Source organism: Fusarium phalaenopsidis (assembly GCF_050370095.1).
Source record: "Fusarium phalaenopsidis strain FUZ10S chromosome Unknown contig_32346, whole genome shotgun sequence".
Classification (NCBI taxonomy): domain Eukaryota; kingdom Fungi; phylum Ascomycota; class Sordariomycetes; order Hypocreales; family Nectriaceae; genus Fusarium; species Fusarium phalaenopsidis.
This window is the reverse complement of record NW_028145388.1, coordinates 1-25,653: the sequence shown is the minus strand read 5'-3', so window position 1 is coordinate 25,653 and position 25,653 is coordinate 1. Positions and strand designations below refer to the sequence as shown.

At 50.9% G+C, this 25,653-nt stretch overlaps 6 protein-coding genes across 6 annotated transcripts; 5 read left to right on the top strand and 1 right to left on the bottom strand.

Moving 5' to 3' along the window:
• Window positions 1-718: 718 nt before the first annotated feature.
• LRP88_14371 (uncharacterized protein) lies at window positions 719-1,219 on the top strand (the record flags this gene model as incomplete). Its single annotated transcript, XM_083250716.1, has 1 exon — window positions 719-1,219. One exon carries the CDS (start codon window positions 719-721, stop codon window positions 1,217-1,219), a length of 501 nt encoding a protein of 166 aa, XP_083093506.1.
• A 1,033-nt stretch (window positions 1,220-2,252) lies between these two features.
• Window positions 2,253-3,615, top strand: LRP88_14370 (cytochrome P450; the record flags this gene model as incomplete). Its single annotated transcript, XM_083250715.1, has 2 exons — window positions 2,253-2,634; window positions 2,732-3,615. The coding sequence occupies 2 exons, from the start codon at window positions 2,253-2,255 to the stop codon at window positions 3,613-3,615; spliced, it is 1,266 nt and encodes a 421-aa protein (XP_083093505.1).
• Window positions 3,616-4,815: 1,200 nt separating this feature from the next.
• LRP88_14369 (uncharacterized protein) lies at window positions 4,816-7,143 on the top strand (the record flags this gene model as incomplete). The annotated part of the gene is made up of 1 exon (XM_083250714.1): window positions 4,816-7,143. The coding sequence occupies one exon, from the start codon at window positions 4,816-4,818 to the stop codon at window positions 7,141-7,143; it is 2,328 nt and encodes a 775-aa protein (XP_083093504.1).
• Window positions 7,144-15,803: 8,660 nt separating this feature from the next.
• On the top strand, window positions 15,804-17,192 carry LRP88_14368 (uncharacterized protein; the record flags this gene model as incomplete). The annotated part of the gene is made up of 2 exons (XM_083250713.1): window positions 15,804-16,160; window positions 16,278-17,192. 2 exons carry the CDS (start codon window positions 15,804-15,806, stop codon window positions 17,190-17,192), a joined length of 1,272 nt encoding a protein of 423 aa, XP_083093503.1.
• An 889-nt stretch (window positions 17,193-18,081) lies between these two features.
• LRP88_14367 (ankyrin repeat domain-containing protein) lies at window positions 18,082-19,080 on the top strand (the record flags this gene model as incomplete). Its single annotated transcript, XM_083250712.1, has 1 exon — window positions 18,082-19,080. One exon carries the CDS (start codon window positions 18,082-18,084, stop codon window positions 19,078-19,080), a length of 999 nt encoding a protein of 332 aa, XP_083093502.1.
• Window positions 19,081-20,891: 1,811 nt separating this feature from the next.
• Window positions 20,892-23,489, bottom strand: LRP88_14366 (uncharacterized protein; the record flags this gene model as incomplete). The annotated part of the gene is made up of 5 exons (XM_083250711.1): window positions 20,892-21,297; window positions 21,363-21,540; window positions 21,627-22,925; window positions 23,135-23,379; window positions 23,431-23,489. 5 exons carry the CDS (start codon window positions 23,487-23,489, stop codon window positions 20,892-20,894), a joined length of 2,187 nt encoding a protein of 728 aa, XP_083093501.1.
• Window positions 23,490-25,653: the final 2,164 nt, after the last annotated feature.

The window sequence follows — 25,653 nt, the reverse complement described above, 5'->3', positions numbered from 1 at the left end:
TTTCTGTGTCATAGAGCTAATTTCGATGATATTTTCGTGAGCACCGGTCATTCTGGAAGCCAAGGCCTTGTTGCGGGTGGTAAGAATGATGGATCCATTCTGACTCCGTGGGAGGTACGCTGCCATAGGCCGCCCGTTGTCGGTTTCCAGTTGTGCCGTATAACACGTTATAGTCATCGGCGCTGTCCAGAATCATAAGCCATTTGCCATCCTGCTCGTTAGACAACCAGTCATAGACAAGCTGTAGTATATCAGCCTTCGGTTGGTGGCGGCCGTATAGCTTGACGTTGTTGGCGATCGCCTTGAACCCCTCCATAATGCGAGCATGCGTGCTAGCATGGACCCAAAACACCCATCTGTCAGACCAGCAACATTATCATCATGTCGACGGACCCCATCTCGCAGATTCCTAACTTTTTTTTCTACGGCGCTCCAAGCATTCGACTTCATAGAAGTCGCCCGATCCTTTGAGGATGAAGCCGGCCTACATCAGACTAAGCTTGCTATCACCCAACTCAGACTGTCGCGATGGGGAGAGGCTGTCGGTCTAAACCCCTAAGCATGAAGCCAAGCTTAACGGCGGGGCTTCCCAGAAATGACAGTCGGCTCTTGCCATCAACGAAGAAGCAGAAGCCATTGCAGAGATACCGCACAACATCAATGGCGCTCTAAAGAAGGCCCAGAAAGAGTCTGCGAACTGGAAGTCCATGGGGATGACATGGACTTGGATGATGACGACGATATTCGGCCAAAGTTCCAGCGCCTTAAGGCCAAGATTCGCGATATCGTCGACAAAAGATGTCGCCAAGTCATAGCTGGTATCCTTGGCGCTCAATGGGCTTTGTATAAAAAGGAACAATGCGAAGCTCTCACGATGAAGCTGTTGGGCCTCATTGCGGAGCTCGAGAACGCCGTCGCCTTGGAGGGAAAACTCGATGAACTGAGCCACAGCGAATCCGAGACCATTGGTGACAGTCTCAAGACGCTTCTGGAGGCCATTGGAGACGTCGATCCTCGCCTACAGAAGGCGGCTTCTCAAACAATGGAGGACCAGGTAGAGCTAAAGGGAATCAACTTCACGACAGCCACGAACTACAGAGTTCAGATGGATGTCAACCGGGGCAACATGCAAGGGCTTATCTTTGGAACCGGCAATACGGCCCACCGATCTTATGGACAGAACAGCCAGAGCCAGCAGAGCAAGCCTCCACGAGGCTAGGTTAGAGCACCCTGATTGCAAGATGAAGATTTTGCTAGGTTTTGAATTCATGTAGAGTTTTGGGGAATTAAAATGCCATCACCAGTGCATGCACCTGTAAAATAGGACATCACAACACCTCAGTGTCGGTAGTGCTGACATTTGAATTCGGGCAAGATCTTTAAATAGATTCTTGACTCGCCTCATTACCCATTATCCCCCTTTCCCGGCTATCATACGTAGTTGGGACAAAGACTGCGCACTCGCTCATCGAACTCATTGCGTACGTGTGCGGCAGCGTAGTGTCATTACCCGCATGGACGGCAGGGAGCCATAAGCCGGATAACTCGGATGGCTTGTTCTGGGTCCAGTGAACGGCAGATTACGGACTCCGTCCGCAGGTAGACTTACTCCAAAGCACATGCTTTACAAGTAGCGTTCGGCAATTCCGCCAGGCACAAGTACAGTATCTCCAGGGACTGCTAGCGGCACACCCATCCATAACCGATACGCAAAGGCCTCGAAAGTCTTCATCAACGAGCGGCCAATTTTCAGCCAGTCCTGTATTAAGAAGTCACCCCTTCCTCAATCCACAGAAGGGTACATAAGGTGTCCGCAGTCCTCGGCTCGCTTGGAAGGCTCAATCTCGCCAAGTTAAACAAAGGATCTACAGACTGGGTAATTTGATTTGTAGGTCGGTCGCACTGGGAATGTCTCGAATCGTCTTGGACAATGGGTTTCTTCAACCCATTCTCACTCATAGTTCCTTCCTTCTAGGTCTTGTCTTTTTGCTCACAACGGTACGCCAGACAGCCCAACTCCCCTCGTATCTGTCGTAATAACCTTTCCCATTCGACAGGCAGGGTTCACGTTCTTGGCTTTAGCCATCTATCGCATCTACTTTCACCCTCTTGCTGGATATCCCGGTCCAAAGCTTGCAGCATGCAGTCAGGTGAGCGGGAACCAATGCTTGACCAGACAAACCGGATGCTAATTCAGGACGATGCAGCTCTGGTTCATACGAGCGTGGATGGGAGGAAACTATCCATTCGACATGAGGCGGGTGCATGATAAATACGGCGATGTGGTCAGGGTTGCGCCCAACGAGCTAAGCTTCAAAACTCCACGAGCCTACAAAGACATCTACGGCCACGCTGTCGGGGACAAGAAACCATTCCTCAAGAGCAGAGTCTTTTACGATCGAGGCCCGTCTGTCGTGCACCCAGACATCGTTTTCACCATCGACCCCGAGCAGCACCGCGCGCAGCGACGATCCCTCTCTCACGCCTTCAGCGCGAAAGCCCTGAGAGAGAGCGAGGACATTATTCGGAGCCACGTTTGGCTCTTTGTGGAGCGGATTGGCAAGTATGGTAGCCGGGGGAGTGGAGGCATCGACATGTCGGCTGTGTACAATTGGCTCACATTTGATATCATTGGTAAGATGCGACACTAATGCGAGGAGCGAAGGGCTAACAGCCGTAGGCGAGCTTACGTTTGGAGAATCTTTCAAGTCTGTCGCCAATTGGAAACCAGACATTTACGTCTCGCTCATCCTGGAATTCACGAGGCATTTCACTCTGCTCCAGGCGGCCAAACGACTATCCATTCCTGAATCTTTTCTCTCTTGGCTCATGCCCAGCGACCTTAGAGCGACTGTCAGCCTTCACGAGAGGCTGACGAAAGACAAGGTCGCCCAGCGCATCGCGATGAGCAATCCAAGCAAGCGTGAGGATTTCTTCGCCCACATCCTCCGCCGCGGCAGCTTCAACAAAGACCAGCTGGCGGAGCAGGCCAAGATCTTGCTGCTGGACGGGTCGGAAACGACGGCAACTTTCCTAGCCGGAGTAACTTACTACCTACTAAAAACGCCTACAGCGCTGAAAAAGCTGCAGCGCGAGGTGAGATCTTCCTTCTCGTCCAGGGGTGAGATCGATGGAGATTCCACTAGGAATCTCCCGTATCTTCACGCCGTGGTTGAGGAGGGCCTCCGCTTATTTCCTCCAGTCCCGCTCGGTCTTCCACGGACGTGTCCCGGTGCGACGGTGGATGGTTCCGATGTCCCGCCTGGCACGGAAGTATCGGTCGACAACTTTGTCATGTCTCGCGATACGCGAAACTTTCCCGACCCGGATAATTTCCATCCCAATCGTTGGATCGGGGGCGATTCTGGGAGTGTCAAAGAGGCTAGCCGCCCGTTTTCTCTTGGGCCTCGTGCCTGCTTGGGCGTCAACCTGGCGTATCTCGAGGCCAAGATAATCCTCGCCGCCATGGTGTACTCGTACGACTGGGAACTGGTCAATGAGATTCCAGATTGGTTTGGACAGGTGAAACTGCTAACATTCTGGCGAAAGCCGAAGTTGCTGGTTCGATTTCATCTCTGCGGCGCTCTTAATGCCGGCGACTTGAAACAAGAATAATTCATGCTCTTCCCACGAGTTGAATTAGGATCACTAATATTTTGCAGCTCCGTTAGCTGCTTTTGCCACCAGACATTGCTTGAAACTGGGCAGCGTTGAGACAGCATGGCTGCCTGCTGCAGCTGCCATGCCTGCTGGAGGCGGATAGCTGTTGTGATGTTTGAGTGTGTGGCAGAGAGACAGAGCGACACGGGTTGCGCTAAACCCTGAGGGAGTTATGTACGGGAAGTCGAGTTGAATGTAACGTTGAACTTATCCCTCGGTTGCTATGGTGGCGGGTTTTGTTGCATAACATAAATCAATGTTGTTGGAGAGATTCCTATTGTGATCTTTGCTCGGCTCAAAGAATCCTATACCCGCTAGTCACGTTGAGAAAGTTGTCGAACTTCGCCATCCTAGGCTTTCGGATTTTTACCAACTACCATTCTAACTGAAGCCCGGTTGAGGAAGGGCAAATCGTTAAGATACATGATCAGGAACTCGTGCATAGAGACCTAGTGTCTGTGATTCTCAACTCCTTCTTTATGTGAGATGCCTCACTTTGATTGTCATAGTCTTACACGATGGCTTTCTGCTATACACGTCAGCCATCCACGTAAGCTCCCTTCACCATTAACGCCCTCTGGGCCAGAAGTGCGGGCAAATCTCCAAGTTCATTCCCCGATTTCCCGCCTTGTCATCATTGCATCGGCTGAGTCGAGCGAAATTTTTCCCTAACTGAACCCAAAAAGGTTGCGTTACGAAGGAAACAAGAAGCTCTAGGTCAGCATCTGCGTCGTGATACAGTGGTAGTTGCGTTCTGAGACAGTAGACAGGACGATGCAACACTAGACAGGTGATACAGAGAGGTGCAGAATGAAGGGGCTAAGGTGCGTAGAGAAACGGTGAGAAAGATGTAGATGAAACGGGCGATAAAATGCGGGCGATGAAAGGTGAGTGACAAAAGTTGGTGATAAAAAAAAATGTGAGCGATGAAAAGCAAGCTTTTAGAACGACGCTATTAGAAGTACCCGTTGGTCAAGGCCCCACCAGCCAACTTTCGGGGCAGGCTTCGCGCCCCTTAGTTGGTCACAAAATTCGCGGACAGCCACAAAATTCGCAGACACCTCAAAATACCACACGTAAACTCAAACACCCCCAAAACCCACCAAAATACGGCCATTTCAGTTCAATCCAAGTACTCAAACGTGTGAGGTCATTATGGCTCGAGTCTCGGCTAATCTACGGATCCAAAATGCCGTCAACGCAGCCAAGAATAACGAGAGGCGCTTCACGCGTGCCACCCGCAACACCACCAACAACGGCACACGGCAACCCGGTTCCTATCGTGATACAGCTGAGAAGCTCGGGGTCACTAAAGCAGCGGTTGAAAAAGCGATGAGACCAAAGCCTGCTGCCAAGAGAGGGCGCCCACCGCTTATTACGCCCGAGGAAGAGGCCGGCCTAGTGGCATATGTCGTTTGGCTTGAGAGATCCGGCTTTCCAGCTGAAAGGTCTCAAGTTGAGGAGGCTGCGAGGGAATTCCGACTTAGCAGAGGGTTCCCTGACAGTCCCTTTAACAAGAATTGGTATTCCCAGTTCCGTGGGCGTCATCAGGAACTCAAAACGTCACATATCAAGGCCGTGGATAAGGCACGGAAGTCATATGAGAACAATGACATCCAGAACACCGAGACTTTCTTCGATGACCTCAAATCCACCGTGGAAGAGCTAGATATCGGTCCCTCAGAGATGTGGAATGAGGACGAATGCGGCATCCGTATTGGCTGCCTCCGCGAGCGAATCCAGGTCCTGATCGTAAGGACCACTCGTGCCCAGCGGCCAGAGGTTTCTGACCCTAACAACCGTGAAACAACGTCACTTTTAGGAGCAGGAAATGCCGTTGGTGATACTATTCCTCCTTGGCTTATTTTCAAAGCTTTTCCTACAGAATCATGGTTAGAGATCGACTGTGTGCCCGGCATGCGCTTTGCCAAGTCAGAGACCGGCTTCAGTAACCGAGATATCGCATTCGAGTGGCTTCACCACTTCAACGTTGAGTCTTGGAATGCTTCGGCCAAGGCACAGAAGACCGGGTTATCCCTAGAGGAATGGTTTGGCTGTGATGAGTGGTTACGAGAGCCTGGAAGGCCTCATAACATATTCAAGCAGCCACCTAATTCTCGGCCGGATAACGAGAGAATTTATCGACTTCTGATCATCGACGGCTTCACCGGTCATACAGCCTTCCATTTCGTCAACTATTGTATTATGTTCGATATCGTATTTTGCTCCTTGCCTCCACATTCTACTCATATCCTTCAACCTCTCGATATGGGCGTTTTTCAATTCCTGAAAAATGCACACCAAAAAGCTCTTCGTCAGTCGATAAGAGAGGGTAACTTGGCCTTTACACGACTTGCCTTTGCCACTGCCTTTCACGAATTTTATTTCGAGGGCTTCTCAGCTGTTCATATCATGAGAGGCTTCGAGAAAAGCGGTATCTATCCTATCACCTCCAAACCTGCGATCACATATATCCATAAAAAGCAGCTCAAATCACGCACGCCGGCCGAGCCCGCCTATGCCGACCTCTTGCCCAAGGAAACACGATTCCAACAGGCTGAAGATTCTCTCGCCGCCGTGCTTGAGAAATATGGCGACATTATGAGCTCGCCGAGCCGTGAGAAGCTTCAGTCGGCGAGAAAAGTGCTCTCAGAGTCGATTTTGATGGATAAGCAGCGTAATGCCTTCGTCAGCAATTTCGAATCACGTATTAAGAAAGTCACAAGTAAGAGAAAGCCCGGAAAATTCATTAAACCTAGTGGAATATTCGTTACAAGCGTCAACTTTGAAGATATCAAGGAACAACATGAGGCCGAGCTCGCCGCCGCCGAGGAGAAGGAACAACGCCGTCAACTTCGCTCAGTCAAAGCTCTCGTTAAGCAGGAAAGAGACCGCTTTTTCGAGCTTTGGAAAGCTGATAAAATTGCTCGCTTTGGTACAACAAGGAAGGCTTGGAAATTCGAGGATTGGCTGAAGGATACAGGAAGAGAAACTGACTACCTTTCTATTGATACTAGTAGCTCCAAGTTCAATGAGCTCCTCAACCAAAAGCCCGATGGCTTCATGATCGATATTCCCGAATCACAAGAGCTCCGACGAGCTAGGCAACGAGCCTCGGAGGCGCCGAGACCGATCCTCGCGATGGACTTCCCCAAGAGCGATGACACCGTCACTTTCACCGGCCTCGGTCCCTTCAACGACGAGGACGACGAAGATGAGGATACCCTCGTAGACAGAGGAGATTCTGATGACCAAGATGACACCCAGTTCGACTCGCTGCCCCCATTTATGAAGTCATCACCGCCGGCAGAAGTCATTGAAGTTATCGACCCGGATACGCCTTGCCCGAGGCAACCGCCGCCACAGCTGCCGCCGCCCTCACAGCCTAGGCAGCGTTGGAAGACCTTGACCGAGACCGTGAGAGTCATGAGGGCCAACTTGAACAACGATGCCGGTCAAAGTCACCGCCAAATTGGCAGCTAAGGTGACCGAGGAAGCAGCCCGGACTGGGCGAAGAGACGGGCTCAGAAGACCCCAGGGGCGCGATTCACGCTCTTCCTTACGAAGTATGCATTTTGTCTGACTTTCTGTACCTCATTCTAGTCATCAGAATTAGAATATACGCTGTTATGAATCGATTGATTAAAAAAGGCAGTTTTTCCCACCCAAAATGAGGCATTTTGCTGTCTGCGAATTTTGTGGCTGTCCGCGAATTTTGTGACCAACTAAGGGGCGCGAAGCCTGCCCCGAAAGTTGGCTGGTGGGGCCTTGACCAACGGGTACTTGGGTAAAACCGAACATAAAAATTTCGGTGCCTCACTGCGATTCTTCGAAATGGCTATAACTAGTTTAAGTTAGAAATACCTGCTGCAAAGCGAATACTTTAAACCAGTAGTTGTTTGGGGACTTTGATAGACCACATAAACCGGATCCAACTGATCCTCTGGCCCGTAAGATAAGACAGGCCAGCAAGATAAAGATTAATGGGACGCCAGCTTACCATCAACTTGAAAGCCTAGTGGCGGCCTCAGAGAAGGACGGTTTCAGGTTATCCATGTATCCAAGGCTACCCTAGACCGTGAGTACCGCTTGTCTCGGTCTGTTGCCAACTTAACAGCCATTCGATATTGTAAGATAGAGGAAGTCTAGCTGTTGTGGCTTCTCAACAGTGCGTTCTGTTCTATGACAAGACTGTGGTAATCTACCCCGCCTTGCCAAAGATGGTTGTCACCGTCACGTGTCATCAAGCACGGCCATAATTCAAAGCAACGAATCTACTAAACATACAGCCCAGGCCTCTGGAAGTGGTCGGCACTGTACAAAACCTGTCTCCTACGTAGACCTACTCATGTCGTCCTAGAATGGCTGTAGGCACAGTGGTCGCCAACCACTGGCAGGAAACAGCCCAAAGAGATGTTTTTGCATGAGTAATACGCAGAATTCTTTCATCTCCATCCGATATCGACCAGTGTAACGCAAAAGCGGTAACATGGCGGTATTCAAATCTTGGCTTGTTCTGTGAACATCGGACCGCCCTATATAGGATAGAAGGTATTTTGTTGTGAAACACAAAAGTGCGCACGTCGCGGTCGTAATAAGCGCTTTAGTTAAGCTATAAATATTCAATAGAAACTCTACTTTTACTTTTCAGCCGCCGCTTGTGTGACCTGTTGTGCCGCCAAGTTGACGAGTCCAAGTACATGTACGACTCTTTGGTCCAGGGGTCATGAATACAATACAGTACAAGATACATAGTTGCTGCGAATGTCACCATAATGCAGAAAATCCACCAGAAAATGATCCATATATTCCATACCGACCAGAGCCAAGTCAACCTGCTTTGACTGCGACTACAGAACGGCCGCACAGCGATTGCTCTGCCAGACAGGAAATGGAGCATTCATGGATGATCAAGGCCAATGGATGCTTAGCGGAGTGGATCTGCCCTACTTGTGAGACTACAGAGTGCGGTCTCTTCTTCGAGTGCTGTTACTGTAAGTCCGTAAGGTGTAGGCAGTGTGCACAGCCAGTCTAGTGCAGACGTGTATGTCATCACCACTCTAGGTGTCTAGACCACCCATTTTGTTGACGCCAAGTATAGCTTTGGGCGGGTGATTAGTTTGCAAGCCTCCGTTTTACCCCTCAGATGACATGTCACGAGGTATCTTATGGGTCAGTCAGGGTTCGTTGTCTGCTGTATGACTTCTCTCTTGAGATAACAGACATGAATAAGAGATCGTTAGGGATAGCTTAATTTGGCCTCAACATAAAGAATTATTGATGCTTGAGTCCTTCCGTTCAGAACGTGATGGCACCACAGCAGGTGTTTTTTTTTTTTTTTTTTTTTTTCGTACATAAGAAAATGACCAAAAAAATAAGTTGGCTCTAATAAACCAGAGCACTATCCTCATAAGTGTAGACACCATGTCCCCCCCCCCCATAGTAATGAGCGGATATATTTCTAAGTCCGAGCTTTTTGTGTCTTCTTGGCCTCGTGTAAAGATCCCTCAAGCGGTCTAGGCCTCGTATTGCATGGATCTCCCAAAGACTCTCGGCGCTCCACCAGCCGCGTTCAGGGTAGGTACTTTGTTGTCGTGGTATTGTGAGGCTGATGCAACCTTGTACGATCAGAAGCTTTATAAAATCGAGAACTCATCTTTGGGGAACATTCTAGTGTCGACGGTTCTCATGTAGTCTTGTTGAATCTCCTCTACTGATGAACTCAACTGGCATGTGGTCCCCAGAAGCCTGTAGTAGAAGTCGCGATGGTACCTTGCATCTTCCGACTGCTGTCTGACTTCCTGGGCGAGACGTTCGTTTTCGTGGTGCAGTTTTTCCACATCTTGCTGCATGCGTGCCATCGCGGCAGCTTCGACAACGGCCTTCTCCTCCATCTGGGATAACTGTTGAACCATGTGTGAGGCGTATTGAATCAGGTCTTTGCGCCTCATTGTCTCCAACCGAGCCGTCGACATATTGTGAGTTGGCAGGCCGCCCGACAAGACGTAGGGAGCGGAACTGGCTTGACTGATGACAGTGGTATTGTTCGTAAATGTCACTGCGTGAAAACTCTGCCCCACCTCCTGATAGAGTCGTTGATACGCTGTGACTCCGTGGTCGACCAAATCCTTGGAAAAGAGGTGTGCAACTTCAGTTGTGTAGACCCAAGTATAGGCATCACTCTGCATCGTCACTAGGCGAACCTTAGCGGGTTCTATATTAACCCCGGTTCTCTGCTCTTGGTCCTATCAGCGTGAATATTCCATGTCCTGGAGGTTCTCTGCTTACCAATATGCGCCGCAAGCTTCTCCCTGCAGCTAGCGAGGAGACGCGTTTCGTCCATGCTGCACATTGGCCCGTTGCTTCCTTCCGTGTGGAGTAGTAGCATCATGCGGCTACCCTTCCGTGTTTCTCTCTTTCTTCTGCAACCTAGGCGTCTTTCTCTCTTTCACTTTAGATCAATTTTTAGGTCAGTGTTCTGTGGTTGCTGTAGTATAGATCATACAGATTCATGATAGGAACGGAAACAAGGGATAAAACAATGTCATGCTCAGGATATTTGACTTCAACTAGGTCTTCTGCGGGATGCCGCCTCGTTTTTAGCGTCTTGATTCCGCCAGAGTAGACGGCCAAATCTGAACATCCGAACATTTTCCCGCCCCGCCAACCGATAGACTCTACGGTAATGTGGCAGGAACCGATCCCTTCTTGCGTCCCAGCCAGGGATAAAGCTACCCAATTGTCCACCACCTACAATCGGACGTCTTTGTTACCCTCCGATTTCGTCCTTGAGTGACCCCTTAGCTTTTGACCCTCGTCTTTGCATTAACAAGAGTCTTCCTATGATCTTGTTCTGTGCGTCTTGTACACCTTGCATATGATGAATGGTGCTCTTCAAGGCGTCCAGGTCTTGGCCCATTCTGACCATTTTATCTTGCGTGCTTGGGCTCAGGCTGCATGGACCACACTCCATTGCGCTTTCAGCCTCTGACCTGATTCTGTTCGAAGCCGAGTTAGGCTCTTGGCTTTTGGGAAGCGGACGAACCGCCTGATAAGCCTGAGCAGGAGACGTATCATCTGACGAACCGCGATGATTATGTAGCCCGTGCTGAGGGGTCAGGTCCATCACCCGGCTCGTTGAATGGTGGTTACTAAGCTCGACCGGTTCCATCAGAGGCGATATTATTATGGTGTAGTTAGGTGCGTGCCTAGAGCGGGGTTTCTCAATGAAATAAAAGGTTGCAAATGAGAGAGTCAACAATAACGACTAACAGAGACGATAAAATCTATCTCGGCTTTCTTGGATACGTCATTTTATAGTTTAAGCTCTACACCGACTCTAGGCTTCTATTACGAAACATAACCATAAAGACATCAATGGACTTGATGCGAAAAAAGCCATTTCGCCTTGCTAGGTACCGACCTATTTTTCAAGCCAAGGTAGCGGGCTAGTCTTGAATTGCTTACTGCTACAGAAATGCTGACATCCAATACTGTCTTTATCATTACCATAATGATCAAGACAACGTCCGTTTTGGCTGATCAAATCGTGTTTAATTGATTCTTATAGCCATCGATTGTGGGATACCAAGGCGCTCCATACCAACGTGCGATGTCAATACACTGCCGTACATCCCAGCATGTTGATCAGACGCAAATTTTGAAGCTCTAGCCAAAGTCTCATCGCCTAGACTAGGTACAACTTGTCCAAAGCAAGATGGAGGCAAACCCCCCTTCAGTGCCGACGATTCATGGATGAAGAAGAGGCGAGAAAAGCGCGCGTTAGAGTATGTTTCATGACATTTGGACAAATTGTTCAAAGAAACGAAGCATCTGGCTCTGTTAGAACTGCTATGGTATACTGTTCAGGGCAAGTTGGGGCTGTAGAACCTTTTGTGGGCACTTCCTGTAAAGCACGCTAGCTGCATGCTTGGTCTTCTGACCTCCAGACCAAGTGATGTAAACCACAAGGGTTCCAGTGTCATCTTCATCACAGCTATCAATTGTAAGGATATGATATTCCCAGTCCCCAGCAGGAGGTCTCCATTTCTGGCCCGGAACGTGATTCGGGAGAGAATGTTGGCGTGAACCTTGGCCTGCAGGACCACGAGCGTATTTGTTCCGGCTGCGTGGAGTATGAACATTTTTCGCAGATTTTTGAACTCTCTTAGATCTTTGAGCAAGGCTCTCGAAATAAGTCCGAATAAGCGTGTCACCTGCAACTCTATTGGGTGAGTTCCATCATCAGCCGAACGTAACCTAGTCATGGACGGCAGGAAACTTGCCTGAGGTTTTCCTCAGGTTCCCACGTCCATTCCTTCTTGCTCTTATAGCCTTGCCATTTTACTTGGAAATGTGTTTTGCCCTTGAACATGTCAGTTCTGTATAGACAGACCATGATAGAAATTTTGTTATTCCGCATAGAAGGGGTCTTTTTCTCTTCTTGCGAGGGCATTGTGGCCACCGAACAGGCGTGTCTCAACTTTGGAGGCGGGTCTGACGTAAGAAGTGCGGAAATGAAGAAGAAAATGGTGAAGTCTCACATATTCATCAACGAAATGATCCTGAATGGAATCGACTGCGTATCTGCTGCGAGTCAGTCCAAATACCCATAGAAGATAATCTGCGACATGAAGCCTAGATCGCCCTACATGTTATCATTCTCGTCTTGCCTGGCCATGTTCAAGTAATACAAGCGGCTAGTGGGCTTATCAAGTTTACTGTTCGTATCCGCTCAGCAATATGTGTATGGTCATAAGTGTATGTATTAATGACTTAATTCCTTAAGAGTTTAAATTATAAAGTCCGATAGTATAAAACTACACTGAGCAAGGTTAACCGTACGAAAGACTCTACCTCACAAGTCCAGATTGGGTTGTGCCAATACCAGACACGCCGCCTTTGTCCATACTTGTCACCAAATCAAGGAATGAAATTTGACGAGAAATCAGCCCTCAAGAGCCAATCAGGGACCTTTTACTGCTTGCCTAAAGGGGTTCAAACGAGGAGAGATCCGGCAACATTTACGCCTAACCCCCCATCCCCCCAAAAAAAGAGGAAAAGGAAAAAAAAAGAATAAAAGTAAAAAAAGTCAAGATTTGCAAACCCGGCTTGCATCGTCATTAAGACATCCAGAGATATGAGAACTCGATCGCAAAAACAGCCTCTGAACCAGCTTTCTTCAGCTCACGAAGTCAAAAACACATCGAACGAGCATGATGTTGAATGGAGTTACTCAGATATCGACCATATGGAGTTTGACGAGTCGACGAAGAAGTACTATGTCTTCCTCAAGTGGCCAAATGGCCAAGTTTCTGAACATGATAGAGAAGAGGTCTATAGAAGGTGTCCTCAACAGGTTGGTCCAAAAAACATCCCAAAAAATCAAAATCATGATCTGACATCTTGATTGCAGATGCTTAGATTCTACGAAAGACATATCAAGTTTGTTTAACACACGAGAGATGTCTACAGCCTGAGCAGCTGAGAAATAGCCGCCTCGCAAAATTGTGTCGGAGTGCCAGCGAGACCCAAACCTTCATTGACTGAGCTATCGGTTTCTATTGTTTTCGGCGAGCTTTCATTCACCAGCTTCATCCACAATAGTACAAAGCCCCTACATCAATGAGATGCCAACAAATCTCATCAGATCCATAAGAAGAATGATATTTTGATTTGCTATTTACCGTAGAGATACTCGCTTTGTATCTATAAAGGAAATATCTCACGCATTATTGGCTTTCGAAGATGGCGGTGGCAAAGCGTCAGAGCCGGTCTAACGTGTGACCCGGGAAGTCCGTGCACCCCCCATCTCCGCACACGTGAATGTCTCAATTGCATCACCACAACATCATATAATATAACTCTCACGGGCGCAATTTTGCTTCAATCAATACCAAATTTTCAATATGACTTCTCAAAGCACTGATAGAGAGGTAACTCTCTCTATGGCCATCGAGGATGCGAAAAGCATCGGAATTCGCGGCTCGGCGCGCAAGCACGGCCTGGGGCCCTCGACATTGAAAGACCGGATGGAAGGAGCCACCGATATTCACACCGCCAAGGAAAAGACTCAAAAGTTGAGTCTTTTGCAAGAGAAGGATATCGTCAAATGGATACATCAAAGAGAGGCTTTTTATATGCCTGCCAATAAGTCTGAGATATGAGCTTTTGCCTCGGCGATTGCGAAGGAGGGCGGCGATGATAAACCCGTCGGTAAGCATTGGGTTGACCGCTTTTTTACTCGCCACGAGGAGGTCAAAATGAAGCCATCTCGACTTATTGATGCCGCTCGCAAGAAGGCTGTCACAGAAGAAGGACTTAGGGAGCATTGGCGCGGCCTTGGCGACCTTTTTAACGACTGTGACATCGAGGAGGATCGTCTATATAATGTCGACGAGACTGGTGTCAAAGAAGGGGAAACCCAAGCCGGGAAAGTGGCCGGAACATCATTGACGACGGCGGCCGAAGCTATGGAGAGCGATTCAACTGCTTGGATCACGATTCTCGAGTGTGGGAGCGCTGATGGTCGCCGCCTGACGCCGTGCGTTGTCTTTACGGGTCATAACCTTCAAGGACAGTGGTTTCCTAAGGAGATTCCGGACTGGAAGTATGACTGTAGCCCTTCCGGCTGGTCAACTGCAGATATCTTCCTCAAGTGGTTCAAACTCGTCTTTCTTCCTGAGACAAAGCCAAAAAAGCTAGACCAGTGGCGTATCTTAGTCCTCGATCAACATAAGACGCATATAACAGGAGACCTTATAAAGACAGCTTGGAAGAATAAGGTCTGGCTTAGCTGGCTCCCGTCACACTCTTCACACCTTACGCAGCCGCTTGACGTTGCGGTTTTTGGACCGTTGAAGGTCTTTTATCATGAGGAGACTCGTGGGTGGGCCGTCTACAGTATCACATCGCCACACCAAAAACAACTCTTCGTATCAGCTTATAAAAGAGCTTCAATAAAAGCTATGACCGAGAAGAATATCCGAGCTGGTTTTCGGGCTTCTGGAATATATCCTCTTGACGTGACGAAGGCTCTTGCCGGCGTCAAGAAACTAAAGGTCTTCAAAGCACAAAAGGCGGGGCCCTCAACACCAAAGAACCAGATCGACGATGCCCCCGGGCTGTGGAATACGCCTCATTGCGGCCGCGATATTGAACGACAAGTTGAATAGCTTAATCTGGGCGAAAATGAGTCGACTCGAGGCATAAAGAGGGTCCTTAAAAAGGCACAAGACTGCGCAGATCGTGATAATTATGAAATTATCTATCTGAGGCAAGAAGTCGCTCTCCTGAAGGCGAAAGCAGCGGCTAAGAAGCCTTCAGGAAGAAAACCCGTCCAATTTGACCCCAATAAGGCGTTCCCTCAGATCCATAAAATAATAGATACTCGTGATGAGGCTGAAAATCAGGTTAAGAAAAGGAAGGCAACTGGCACACGCAAACCGGCGAGAAAAAGGCGCAAAAAGAGCTAGATTATTAATAGTGCTTTCTTTAGTTAATTCGCTATTTAATTAATAATTTGAAGTTATATTGGCCGAGAAATCAATGACTGTCGCTAACCGCTTCTTCCGACCGTGAGGGCATCACGATGTGCGGAGATGGGGGGTGCACGGACTTCCCGGGTCACACGTTAGTACACATGTTTGCGAGGCGCCACACCCAGTCTGTTACCTCCTAATAGCAACGATAGACGCATCTGGTGTAGTGGTAGGCGCGAGAAATGGCTTGTGAAATTCAAATGTAGTTTAAAAAAAAATGCAAGATCTCCGTCCAAAAAAGTCTTGTATTGGATAGGAAACGATCCAAGTAACGACTCTACCCACTCTCGTCTGAACAGTGGCCGGACAAAATAGGTGACCCTCTTCGCGACATGAATTGGCCTTTGTTGTTATATTTACTGACTCCTACTGGGAGGAACTAATGTCTTTTTCTTACCTCTTATGTACCAAGGACAGCCGTAGACTATTTCCGCGTTCCAAAACAAAAGACCACCTACATATACGCAGGCCGCAATGCAGCTGCATCGTCTTGTTCCAACTTTTGTTTCCCAAGCATATTGTAACTATCCACGGACCAACCTAACTTCTGCCATCAACAATACAAAGCGAGAGTCGCAAGCATCCACTCCGCTCGCCGCAAACATGTCTCAGCATGATCTGCTGCCAGCCAGCTGGCGTGTCAAGATGGTCGAGCGGATTTGGCGTAGCTCGAGAAAACAACGCGAGGACTGGATCCGTAAAGCTAACTACAACCTCGTCGGCCTCGAAAGCGACCAAGTCTTCATTGACCTTCTCACAGACAGCGGTACCGGCGCCATGAGCGACCGCCAATGGGCGGCATTGATGATTGGCGATGAGACGTATGCAGGGTCCTCGTCGTTTTCCAGGTTCAGAGACAAAGTCGAGCAGCTGTTCGGGTTCAAATACGTCCTTCCCGTCCACCAGGGCCGTGCTGCCGAGCACGTTCTGTTCTCCCGGATCGTCGAGAGAAACAACGTCGTGCCTGGAAACTCCCACTTCGACACCACACGAGCCCACATTGAATGCCAATAAGCCACCGCCATCGACTGCCCCATTGATGAGGCATTCTGCATCGACCAACACCACCCCTTTAAGGGCAATCTCGACATCCAGAAGCTTGAGGATATCCTCGCGGCCCAGCCCAACAACGTCCCTTTCGTCCTCGTCACGGTCACCTGCAACAAGACCGGCGGGCAGCTGGTCTCGATCGGCAACATGCGCCGCGTCAAGGCCCTAGCTCGTGCGTACGGCGTTCCTGTAGTTTTCGACTCCGCACAGTTTTCCGAGAACGCATGGTTCATTCAACAACGCGAGCCTGGTTACGCGGAGAAAACCATCGAAGAAATCATTGCGCAAATGTACCAGTATGCGGATGCGATGATCATGAGGGGGAAAAAGGACGGGATGGTGAATATTGGAGGCTTCCTGGCGATGAGAGGCCGGGATTGGTTCGAGCGTACCTCTGAAAACGTCATCCCGTTTGAGGGCTACACAAAATATGGCGGAATGGCTGGCCGAGACATGGAGGCATTGGCCGTAGGCCGCGGCGAAGCCACCTGTGCGGATCATCTACGCTCCCAAGTTGGACAAGTCCAGCGGCTCGGCCGCAAGCCCATAGACGCCAAAATTCCGATCCAGCAGCCAGTAGGCGGCCATGCGATCGTCATCGACGCAGCCGCCTTTCTGCCTCTTGTCCCTAGGGAAGAGTTCGTGGCGCAAATACTGGCGGTGGAGCTTTATCTCGAGAGCGGTGTGCGAGGCGTGGAGATTGGCACCCTGATGAATGACCGAGATCCAATCACGGGGCACAATCGCTATGCGAGGGCTGAGTTCATGCGCCTTGCGATCCCAAGAAGAGTTTACGGGAATGATCAGCTGGACGTTGTGGCTAAAGCTTTCATCGACATCTACGGACGGCGACTCACCATCAGCCGCGGTCTCCGAATTGTGAAAGAAGCGGATACCCTGAGGCACTTCACGGTGATTCTTGAGAGAGCGGAGGACTACTAAGTAGGTCAGAAGGTTATAAGAAGAGTCCAGACCATATAGTTCAATCGCGCCTGAAAAGATCGGCTGAGTGTAGTTGTGCGTCTATGAGTATCCTGCGGCCCTCCTCTTCTCGTGTTTCCGAAAGCGTTGGCCCTCTGCTGAAGCCTAGCCATGGAAATAGCCGACAATGTTGACCAGGCTGATCTCGCCCCAGCTACCTCCTTGCCATCCCCAATGGATAGTAGGTACCCGTTGTAGAAGACGAAGGGGGTCGGTGATTACAATCAAGTTGCAGAAGCACGGATTACAGCTAAGGATTTGATCCGTTCATTTTTTTTTTTTCCCTCGCCTTTTCGGCCGTCTGTCCAATGGGCCAGCACTGGACAAGCCAGTGACTTAAAGTAGATCCGCCATAAGCGTCTGACAACCGATCACGCCGGCATCCACCTACACTTTACATCCCAGGCAACACCTATACCGCCCAAAAAATGCTATCAGTTAGGCGCTAGCACGGCACCAGATCTCCGCACAAACGGCCGAAGTGATATTTGTAGACCACTGACAAGATACCGTCCTGTTCGGGCTGCGCCGCTGCTACCAGACAGTCGATCGACACCACTCTTTCTTGCCGCATTGTCGTCACGTCCAAAACTGCAATCCTTCATCTCGATTGAGCCAAGCACCAACAAATCCCGTGTTGAAAATGACAAGTGATCCTGCCAGCCGGCCAATGTCCCCCTTCTACACCTTCAATCCACACCTCGTTGCATGTAGAACAGCTACCTTCTACTCGCGGCGATTTGAAAGCTTCCACACGTTGCCATCAGCTCCTTCATCTCGACAAACAGCACAAAGGCTCTATCCACCGTACCTTGTCATGATCCTCTCATTGCCGCAAGAACTTGTCTGCATGATTATAGAGCTATGCCCGCTCGGCAGTCAAGCGTCGCTTTCCCGCTCATGCCGCCGCCTTTGCGAAATCTGCATCCCCATCCTCTACAGAAACGACGTCGAGAACTACCGATGTTCCTCCGTCTTCCACGCCATTGTTCACAGCCGCGACGAGTGTGACGCCCTGGCAATCTTAGCGACCGCCAGGGCGAATGGGGCAGACTTCAAGCGCTGCCAGGATGCCCGGAAATATCACCCTCTATCCCTGTATAGTCTCGACGCGACCCTCCACTCCCCTCTGCGCCTGGCAGCCAGGAGGGGGCGTGACGATGTCATGTCTTTTCTCCTCGACCATGGCCTGCCACCCGACGGCCCGGGGAATACAGACACCTCCAAGAAGACACCGCTTATGGAAGCGATCGTCAGCCACCAAGAGTCAACAGCGATCCTGCTCGTCCGGCGCGGTGCCTCCATAGGCCTCCGCCCTCCAAACCTCGAAGCCTTCAAGGCGGCTGTACGAGGAGACCTGGCATGTCTTGTGAGAGTCATCGTTGAACAGGAGGGTCTGGACGTCAACGCTGATGTTGGCTATGGATGTACGCCACTGGTTCTGTCTGTTTGCTACAAGAGGGAACAAATGATCCGTACTCTGCTGGACATGGGAGCCCAGGCGATGCCAGCGATGAGGCAGCTGTGCCGAAACCACGCCTTTCTCTCTATCCTATGGATGCTCGGCTCCGGTTCCATGCTCGTGAGCGAGATCCTAAGTATCGACGACATTATCGAGCTCGCCGCTCTAATCACAACGCAGCGAGCGTCGCCAGTCCATAAAGATCAACAAGTCCTTGCGCTAGAAAGACTCTTAGAATTGGTTGACAAGTCTGGGCCTTGGGACCGCAGCAGCCCCGCCCGTTCCGCTAGGCAACGGGCTTGCTTCCCCGATGCCCCCCGGTGCCAGGATTCACAGTGGGGTCTTATCCCAGCTACTGGAAACACTGAACTCGCCGATTTTCAATGAGGACAAAGTGCGGTGCTTACGTCGATACCGCGGACTATTGCATTGCTTTGACTTTATGTACTTCTACTTTCTATCCTCCTCGGCTTAGTTAAGGTAGTCGGTAGGAGATGACTTCCTTGGGCATGTGCCCGAGAGCGCTGTGCTGCTTGTGCGGGAGCTCAATAAACGTGGCTTGCCACTGACAGCCAGCGGCCTTGAAATAATGGGCCGTCAGAAGGGGGCAAATAAGTAGTTGATAGAAATGAAAGAAATGAAAGAAATAAAACATTGATACTGTCCTGATACGATTCCACCAAGGTCATCCGCGCCTGCTCCTCCAAGGGTTGGAATTGGGAATATCATAAATCTTACTTGACGCTAATGCAGATTGAGATGATAACCGAGAGTCTACCGGTATTTCCAACGGGAGTTAGGTATTTTACTATCTATATACAAGCAGGTTGCGCTTCTTTCCGGCAATGAACTCAGCCTGTGTGTCGTTCATAAGAAACCCACTATTCTCGTTTCATCGCTTGCACCCTAGGGTTTTATATCTGACGCAAAATCCGCCACAGGCTGACAGCATTGTAGTTGTCTGCACTCCAGTGTGCTCGTCGACGTGAAGCATCACCTGATGGGTCGAAACGCAGTTAGCTTTCATCTACTTTTTTTCGTCAACATGATCATCTAAGCGTACCTCTACGGTGCTATAGACACTAACCGGTCGTCCTAGATTCGATGTCCCTTCATGATGCTTCTCATGGCCGACAGAGACCAAGGAAGGTGCATCTTGAGTGCATGGAATGACATCCGTCGATGTGTCTGATTCCGAATCCGGGATCTCCGTCTCTGCCTCTGACGACGCCTCTTCAGCGGTGTTAGATGTTCTGCAGCTCGGTGTAGAGCGACGTCTCGAACCCGTAGCCCGGCACCGCGCGGTATTTGGATTTTGTCTCTTGTAAATTCGACTTCTGCCACCCTTCAGACCCCCAGGTCATCTTCCGGGACTACTAGGACCATTTTTCTTGCCTCTGGTTTCAGCTAGAAGATCCATTTTAGATACCTGCGACCTGGGTTGCGACGAGCCACACACGGTGTTTTCGAATCTGTCTGTAGAGTAGGATAGAAGCGGCTTTGGACCGGATGGATGCCTGATTGTTTCAAACAAATAAGTTGGCTAAATAATTTGCAAAAGGATAGAAGAGAAAAGGTGACAGATCTGCAAGACAGGAGATGGAGAGGGTCAACTTTGTCGTTCACGAATGAGACGGGCGGTTCGCGTTTTTAAACAAGTCCTGTCGTTCTAACAAGACTGTGCTCAGATGCATCAGGGAGCTGGCGGAAGAACCTGCTTGCCGCTCTGCTCCGAGAATGAGGCATGCCTGAGCCCAAGCCCTCGGAAGCAATCAACCCCATAAAACGACTAGCCTCATAGCTTGATTCAAACTTCACCACTGTCTTGAGGCGTTAGGCGCATGACTACCTACGCAATGCTTGGATGGTCAATAACTGCGGAATCGGCCCCAATCGCCGTCAGCCAACCAATGTGCGTGCTGCAGCGGGGAGAACTTCGTTCCCGTCGGAACGTTGTCGATTGGACGGGCCCGGCAGTCCCGCTAAATCAGCGGTATTTTCACCACCACAGACGCAGACGCAGACGCAAACTCGAGACGTCCAGACTTTTTGAGCATTTCCACCTTTTCACCCCATTATGCACGTTCAGGAGTCCAGCTCGCAGCTACGCTTGGCGGGGCTGCGCATTATTGGCACTCCTCACATGCACAGGTACCGACGATGCCACCTCGTTCACCTCACCCTCCCCTCCTCCCCCATTACTGTCCAGGCTTGTAGCCCCAGAGACGCTTGCGTTCTGCAGCCCACCAACGAGCCACCGCCTCCGCCTCGACGGCCCACCGTGATGCATTCACGCCGTGCCTTGATCCTGCTTCGGATGCCAGCTCGCCCATGGACCACCTCTCAAGAGGCTCGAGCTCGAGCGGGTCGCTCTTCAAGTCGGTGAGTCGGTATCGGGAACCCTGGTCCAGAGGCACCACAAGCCTCCAGGGGGCATCTGCGGACGTTACGGAGAGCATGCTAGCCCCGCTGTTGACGATGCCAAAGTTCCAAGCGCGCCGGCCGTTGTGAGTATCCCTGTACGGTCGGATGAATGATTGACCCTCGTAATCCTGGATGAGATCGGATGCCACGGCCGCATCTCTGCCGTTGAGCGAGCCGGTACTGACCAGGAGGTCAAGAATCGTCGGGAGGATGGACAGAGAGGTGGCGAGGGCACTGTACTGCACCCGGGGATATGAGGGTGCCTGAAGGTGATGGGCACGCGAAAATTGCTGATGTGGCCGTTCTGGTAGGTTCCCGTCTTGGAGGCGACGTCTTCCTTGAACGCCTGGCCGTGGTCCCCGACGAAGACGAACAGCGTCTCGTCGGCGATGCCGTAATCATCAAAGGTCTGCAGCAGCTCGCCTAGCCACTTGTCGGTGAATCGCATGGCGTTTAGATAGCTGTTGAAATCGCCGTGCCATGCCATCGGCCCGCGTGTGTTGACGTACTCCGCAGATTGGAAGGCCCTCGGCACTCCCAGGGGTGATGGGTGGTGCTGGTGAAGTGGGAGAGGAACATCCGCCTGCGCTGTGCCAGTGCTTTCTCGATGTAATCGCGAATGTGAGGTCTCAGTGTCGTCTCGGGGTATCCAAAGTAGTTGATCTTCTCCAAGATGGTGCCTTCTTTGGCGTCCTGCTCGAGCCGCTTCTTGGTGACAATGTGGTCGAAGCCAATCTTGCCATCGAATTTGTCCTGCCGGTCGTACCCGTCAGTCACGGATTGGAAGAATGCAGACAGCCACTGCTGCTCCAAGAAGTCGTCCGTCGACTCGTTCTCCTTGAGTTGGTTGAAGAGGTGCAGGATCTGGGGCATGCAAGGCTGGTAGCTCTGTGCCTCCGACTCTTCAAAGTTGTCGACCGGCAGGGGCCAGACCCCGCAGAGGATGGCGGTCATGCTCTTGAGGGAGAGAGAGGCCGTTGTCAGGCCGCCGACCACGTTGATGCCGCCGAATCCATGCTGCGTTGTGTCGTTCCACTCCGGGGTAGGCGCCTGACCGAAATCTGTACCGTCCCTTCTCTTCCAGCGTCCAGACTTGCCCGTGATCTTTTCGGCGATCGGGCATATATGGGAAAGCCTTTCATTGACTTCATCGTCGTCGTCTCTGCTCCCGTGAGATCTCGCCATCATCCGATGAACATCAGAGCCCTGCTGCAGAGGAAAGAGCTCCTCGCGATAGCTCTCCAGCATGACGAGCACGACGTGCCTGATCCTGACGGATCCGCCAGCAAACGCAGGCTTCAACGCGCTCAGGATGTCGCTGTCATGGTTCGTGATCTTGAGCGGATCACCGACAGGGTTATAGAATCTGCCATCATATTGTTCGTCGCGGCAGCTGCGGCCGTCACCGCCGCTAGTCTCTTTGGCATTTTCCTGCGTCGAGTTCTTCAAAGGCCACTTAGAAAAGCCGGAGGGCGGTGCTTCTGGCAACCAAGGAGGGCGGCGCTGCCGATACCGCCACGCACCACCGCTGTTGCTTCCTGGCGCCCACCCTCTGAAACCTTCTCGGGGCTTTCCCACCTCGACTCTTCTACAAGGTCCGGGAAAGGCCATGGGTTTCTGTCGCGTGTAGCCTGCGTATCGCCACAGCCATCCGCCGCCGACCTGAGGCTTTCTAGTATCACCACGGGGAGCGTCTCTGCCATCATAGAGTACGGCGATGATGGACGATAGATGGCCGTCAGCGTTGAATATGCCAGGACGGACCAAACCCAGCAGCTTCCTCTGCGAGGAGCACCCTCGGACCGCCTCTACATTCAAAAGTCGGACGTCTTGGTGCTGCATGGAAACTATCGTTGCGGCTGGATTCACAGTCTGGATCGTCTAATTGAGGTAACCTTCTGACGTAGCGAGAATAATAGTGGATCTCTATGCTATTGAGGAGTTGTAAGACTCAACAAGCGTCAGCTCCGGCTCGGCAACGTGTGATATACTAGGCAGGAAAGCAATTACCACCTACTGTTCAAAATGGGCATGCCAGTCATGGCCAACAGCGCGCCAGTGGCTCTGTACACGCTCTCCCCGGCAAACCAAGACACGGTGGCAACAAGAAGGCCGGCTGCGAGGGCAGCATCCACCTCGTTGAGCAAAATCTTGAGGCCATCTTTGTCGCGGGCATATCTTTGGGCGTCCGTCCACTTAAACTCGCTGCCGGTCTTATAGAAGAAGCCCAGTTGTGACGACGCAGCACCTAAGAGAACAAGGCTGGTTGCCTATCAACAGATAGTAGTCAAAGCAGGGTTGTGAACGACGTACGAAAATAGACATCCCGTCAAGCGACCCACCTTCGCAATAGCCGTCTTGCTGCGTCGCATTATGAGACGCGACAATCCAATGATCGCGACATCGGGTAGCAGTAGCGATGGTAAGAAGCGGCCAAAGTCAACCATCGGCACGGTTCGAGCATGGACGGATAGATGAATCAACTTGGTCAAAACCAAGGATGTAACGATGACGGAGAAGCAAAACGACACGAGTCTCGCGCGCATCCTGAGAAAGTTGCCTTGCTCTGAGGTACATGAAACATGGCAAAGGACGATCCAGTCAGTCAATGGAACACCGGCCACGCTGAGAGTGCCGTCGAAAGGGAGAATATAGGGAATAATGGTTTAGACGGTAAGAAAACCAGAGGCTTTATGCCGGGGCCACAAGGACGAGTAAATGGGCATGTTGCAGACGGCCAAAACCCGACGTTGTTAAAGCACAACACGACTAGGCATGAACGGGGCCTAGTGGGTAGGTTCTGAACACAATACATCATTCCAGCCAATCACCTAGTTACCCTACTATACCTTGTGCTTTCAGGGTTTGTTCGAGGATTGCACAGGCCTTGGGGAGGCTCCAAAAGGAAGAGCTTTAATTCTGCCTACGTACAGCAGCGGAAGGGCCATGGACTTGTCAACACGCACCCTATCCCTTGCATGCGGCAAGTTCTGGCTTTGAGACTCCCGCGACAGTTCAAGCCGTCGCCCTGCCACGTATCCGACCCCCCACCCTGCTAAGTAGCCACCTGTTCCGGAAACCGGGAGGCCAATGTCGTCAGTGTCCTTACTAACGTCAAGATAGGACGGGCGAGGAAAGTGCCGTTCATGTCTGTCATGTCTAGATACGCGCAAATCCAATGGGCTGAGCATACCAAATTGTGGGGCAGGATGCGGCGATGCTCCTGGCCGAGGAAAAGGGTTTATTGTACGTCAGAACACCGCCAAAGGTAGATCAGGGTCTCGCGCGGCTTTCCTAGGACATTATCTCCCATATACCACTAGGAAAAAGATCAGTCATGCTCAAGCTCTCTCTGAAAAGATGTGTGAATCTTGTAGCATACCAACTTGGTGCTGCGTAGAAGAGCTGCATGGGCAGTCTCACAAACACCCGCCCCCCATTCAGCCTCGACGTCTTCATTACCTTCCATTCGGGCGAGATTCTGCTTTTACAGTTTATTCAATGCTTGAACGATAAACTCACCCTGGGACTCGGCGCAGGTCAGCCTGTTACAGAGCGCTGTAGGCGCCTGCGGTCTGTTGGTGCAGAGCATGTTGGGAAAACCAGCGACGGCCATACCAAGGTGCGTTTTGGCACCGCTCTTCCCTTTATCTGCAAGTTTCCGGCCCGATATGCCGCTGATATCTATTTGCATCAGACCTCCGGTGATGGCATCGAACCTCTTTGGGCAGACGACAGGATCAAACTCCCACTCTTTCTCGGACCGGCTCCTCCGCCGGCCAGTAAGAAGGATAAAAACAGCTGCCACGGAACTTGTTGACCCCTTTCCAGTCAAGAATTCGTCTCTCGGCCGCAAAGCTAGTATTCAAGAGGAAATACCGCACAACCTATCCCTTCTTGTACTTGCTCTCGATAGTTCATCTCCTACTTTGCTCATCCCAAACAATCTTAGAGATGTACGTGTTGAAATCAGTGTGTTTCCGGATGCCCCACTCGTCTGCGACATATGAGAAGTAGGTAGCCTCGAATCTCTGCGCTGCCGGGAAACCGCTGCCTCCAGTTCCATCCACACCAAAGCTCTGGACCAGAAAACTCATGGTGTGGCACGGCGCTATCGATACGGGCGCCTAGGTATCGGTTCCAGCACCACACGCCATCGTATTCGGAGGCTATACCGACGAGTCTGGCCTTATGCCCCTCGTCCCGAAGGCGCTAGAGCTGATGACAGCCCCAAACTCGGTACCCCTAACGAAGGCGTCGAGGCTGGTTTCTTTGCCGCACATGTTGGCTCTGTGACAAGAAGGACTTGATGTTAGAATGCGGTGATGATATATGTACCAATTGCTCCTGTTGCAGACCGTGTTTGCAGACCAAATGTCGCCGTTTTGAACAATGGGGTGGCGGCGACAGCGACGTCGCAGGACGCAGCTGTCATAGGAGCAACAAACATGGCGCAAAAGGCCGAAATGGAGTCGGTCTTTGAAATGAGGGTTATGACACCTTTGATTAAACACCCTATTGCCAGGCCTGAGGCTA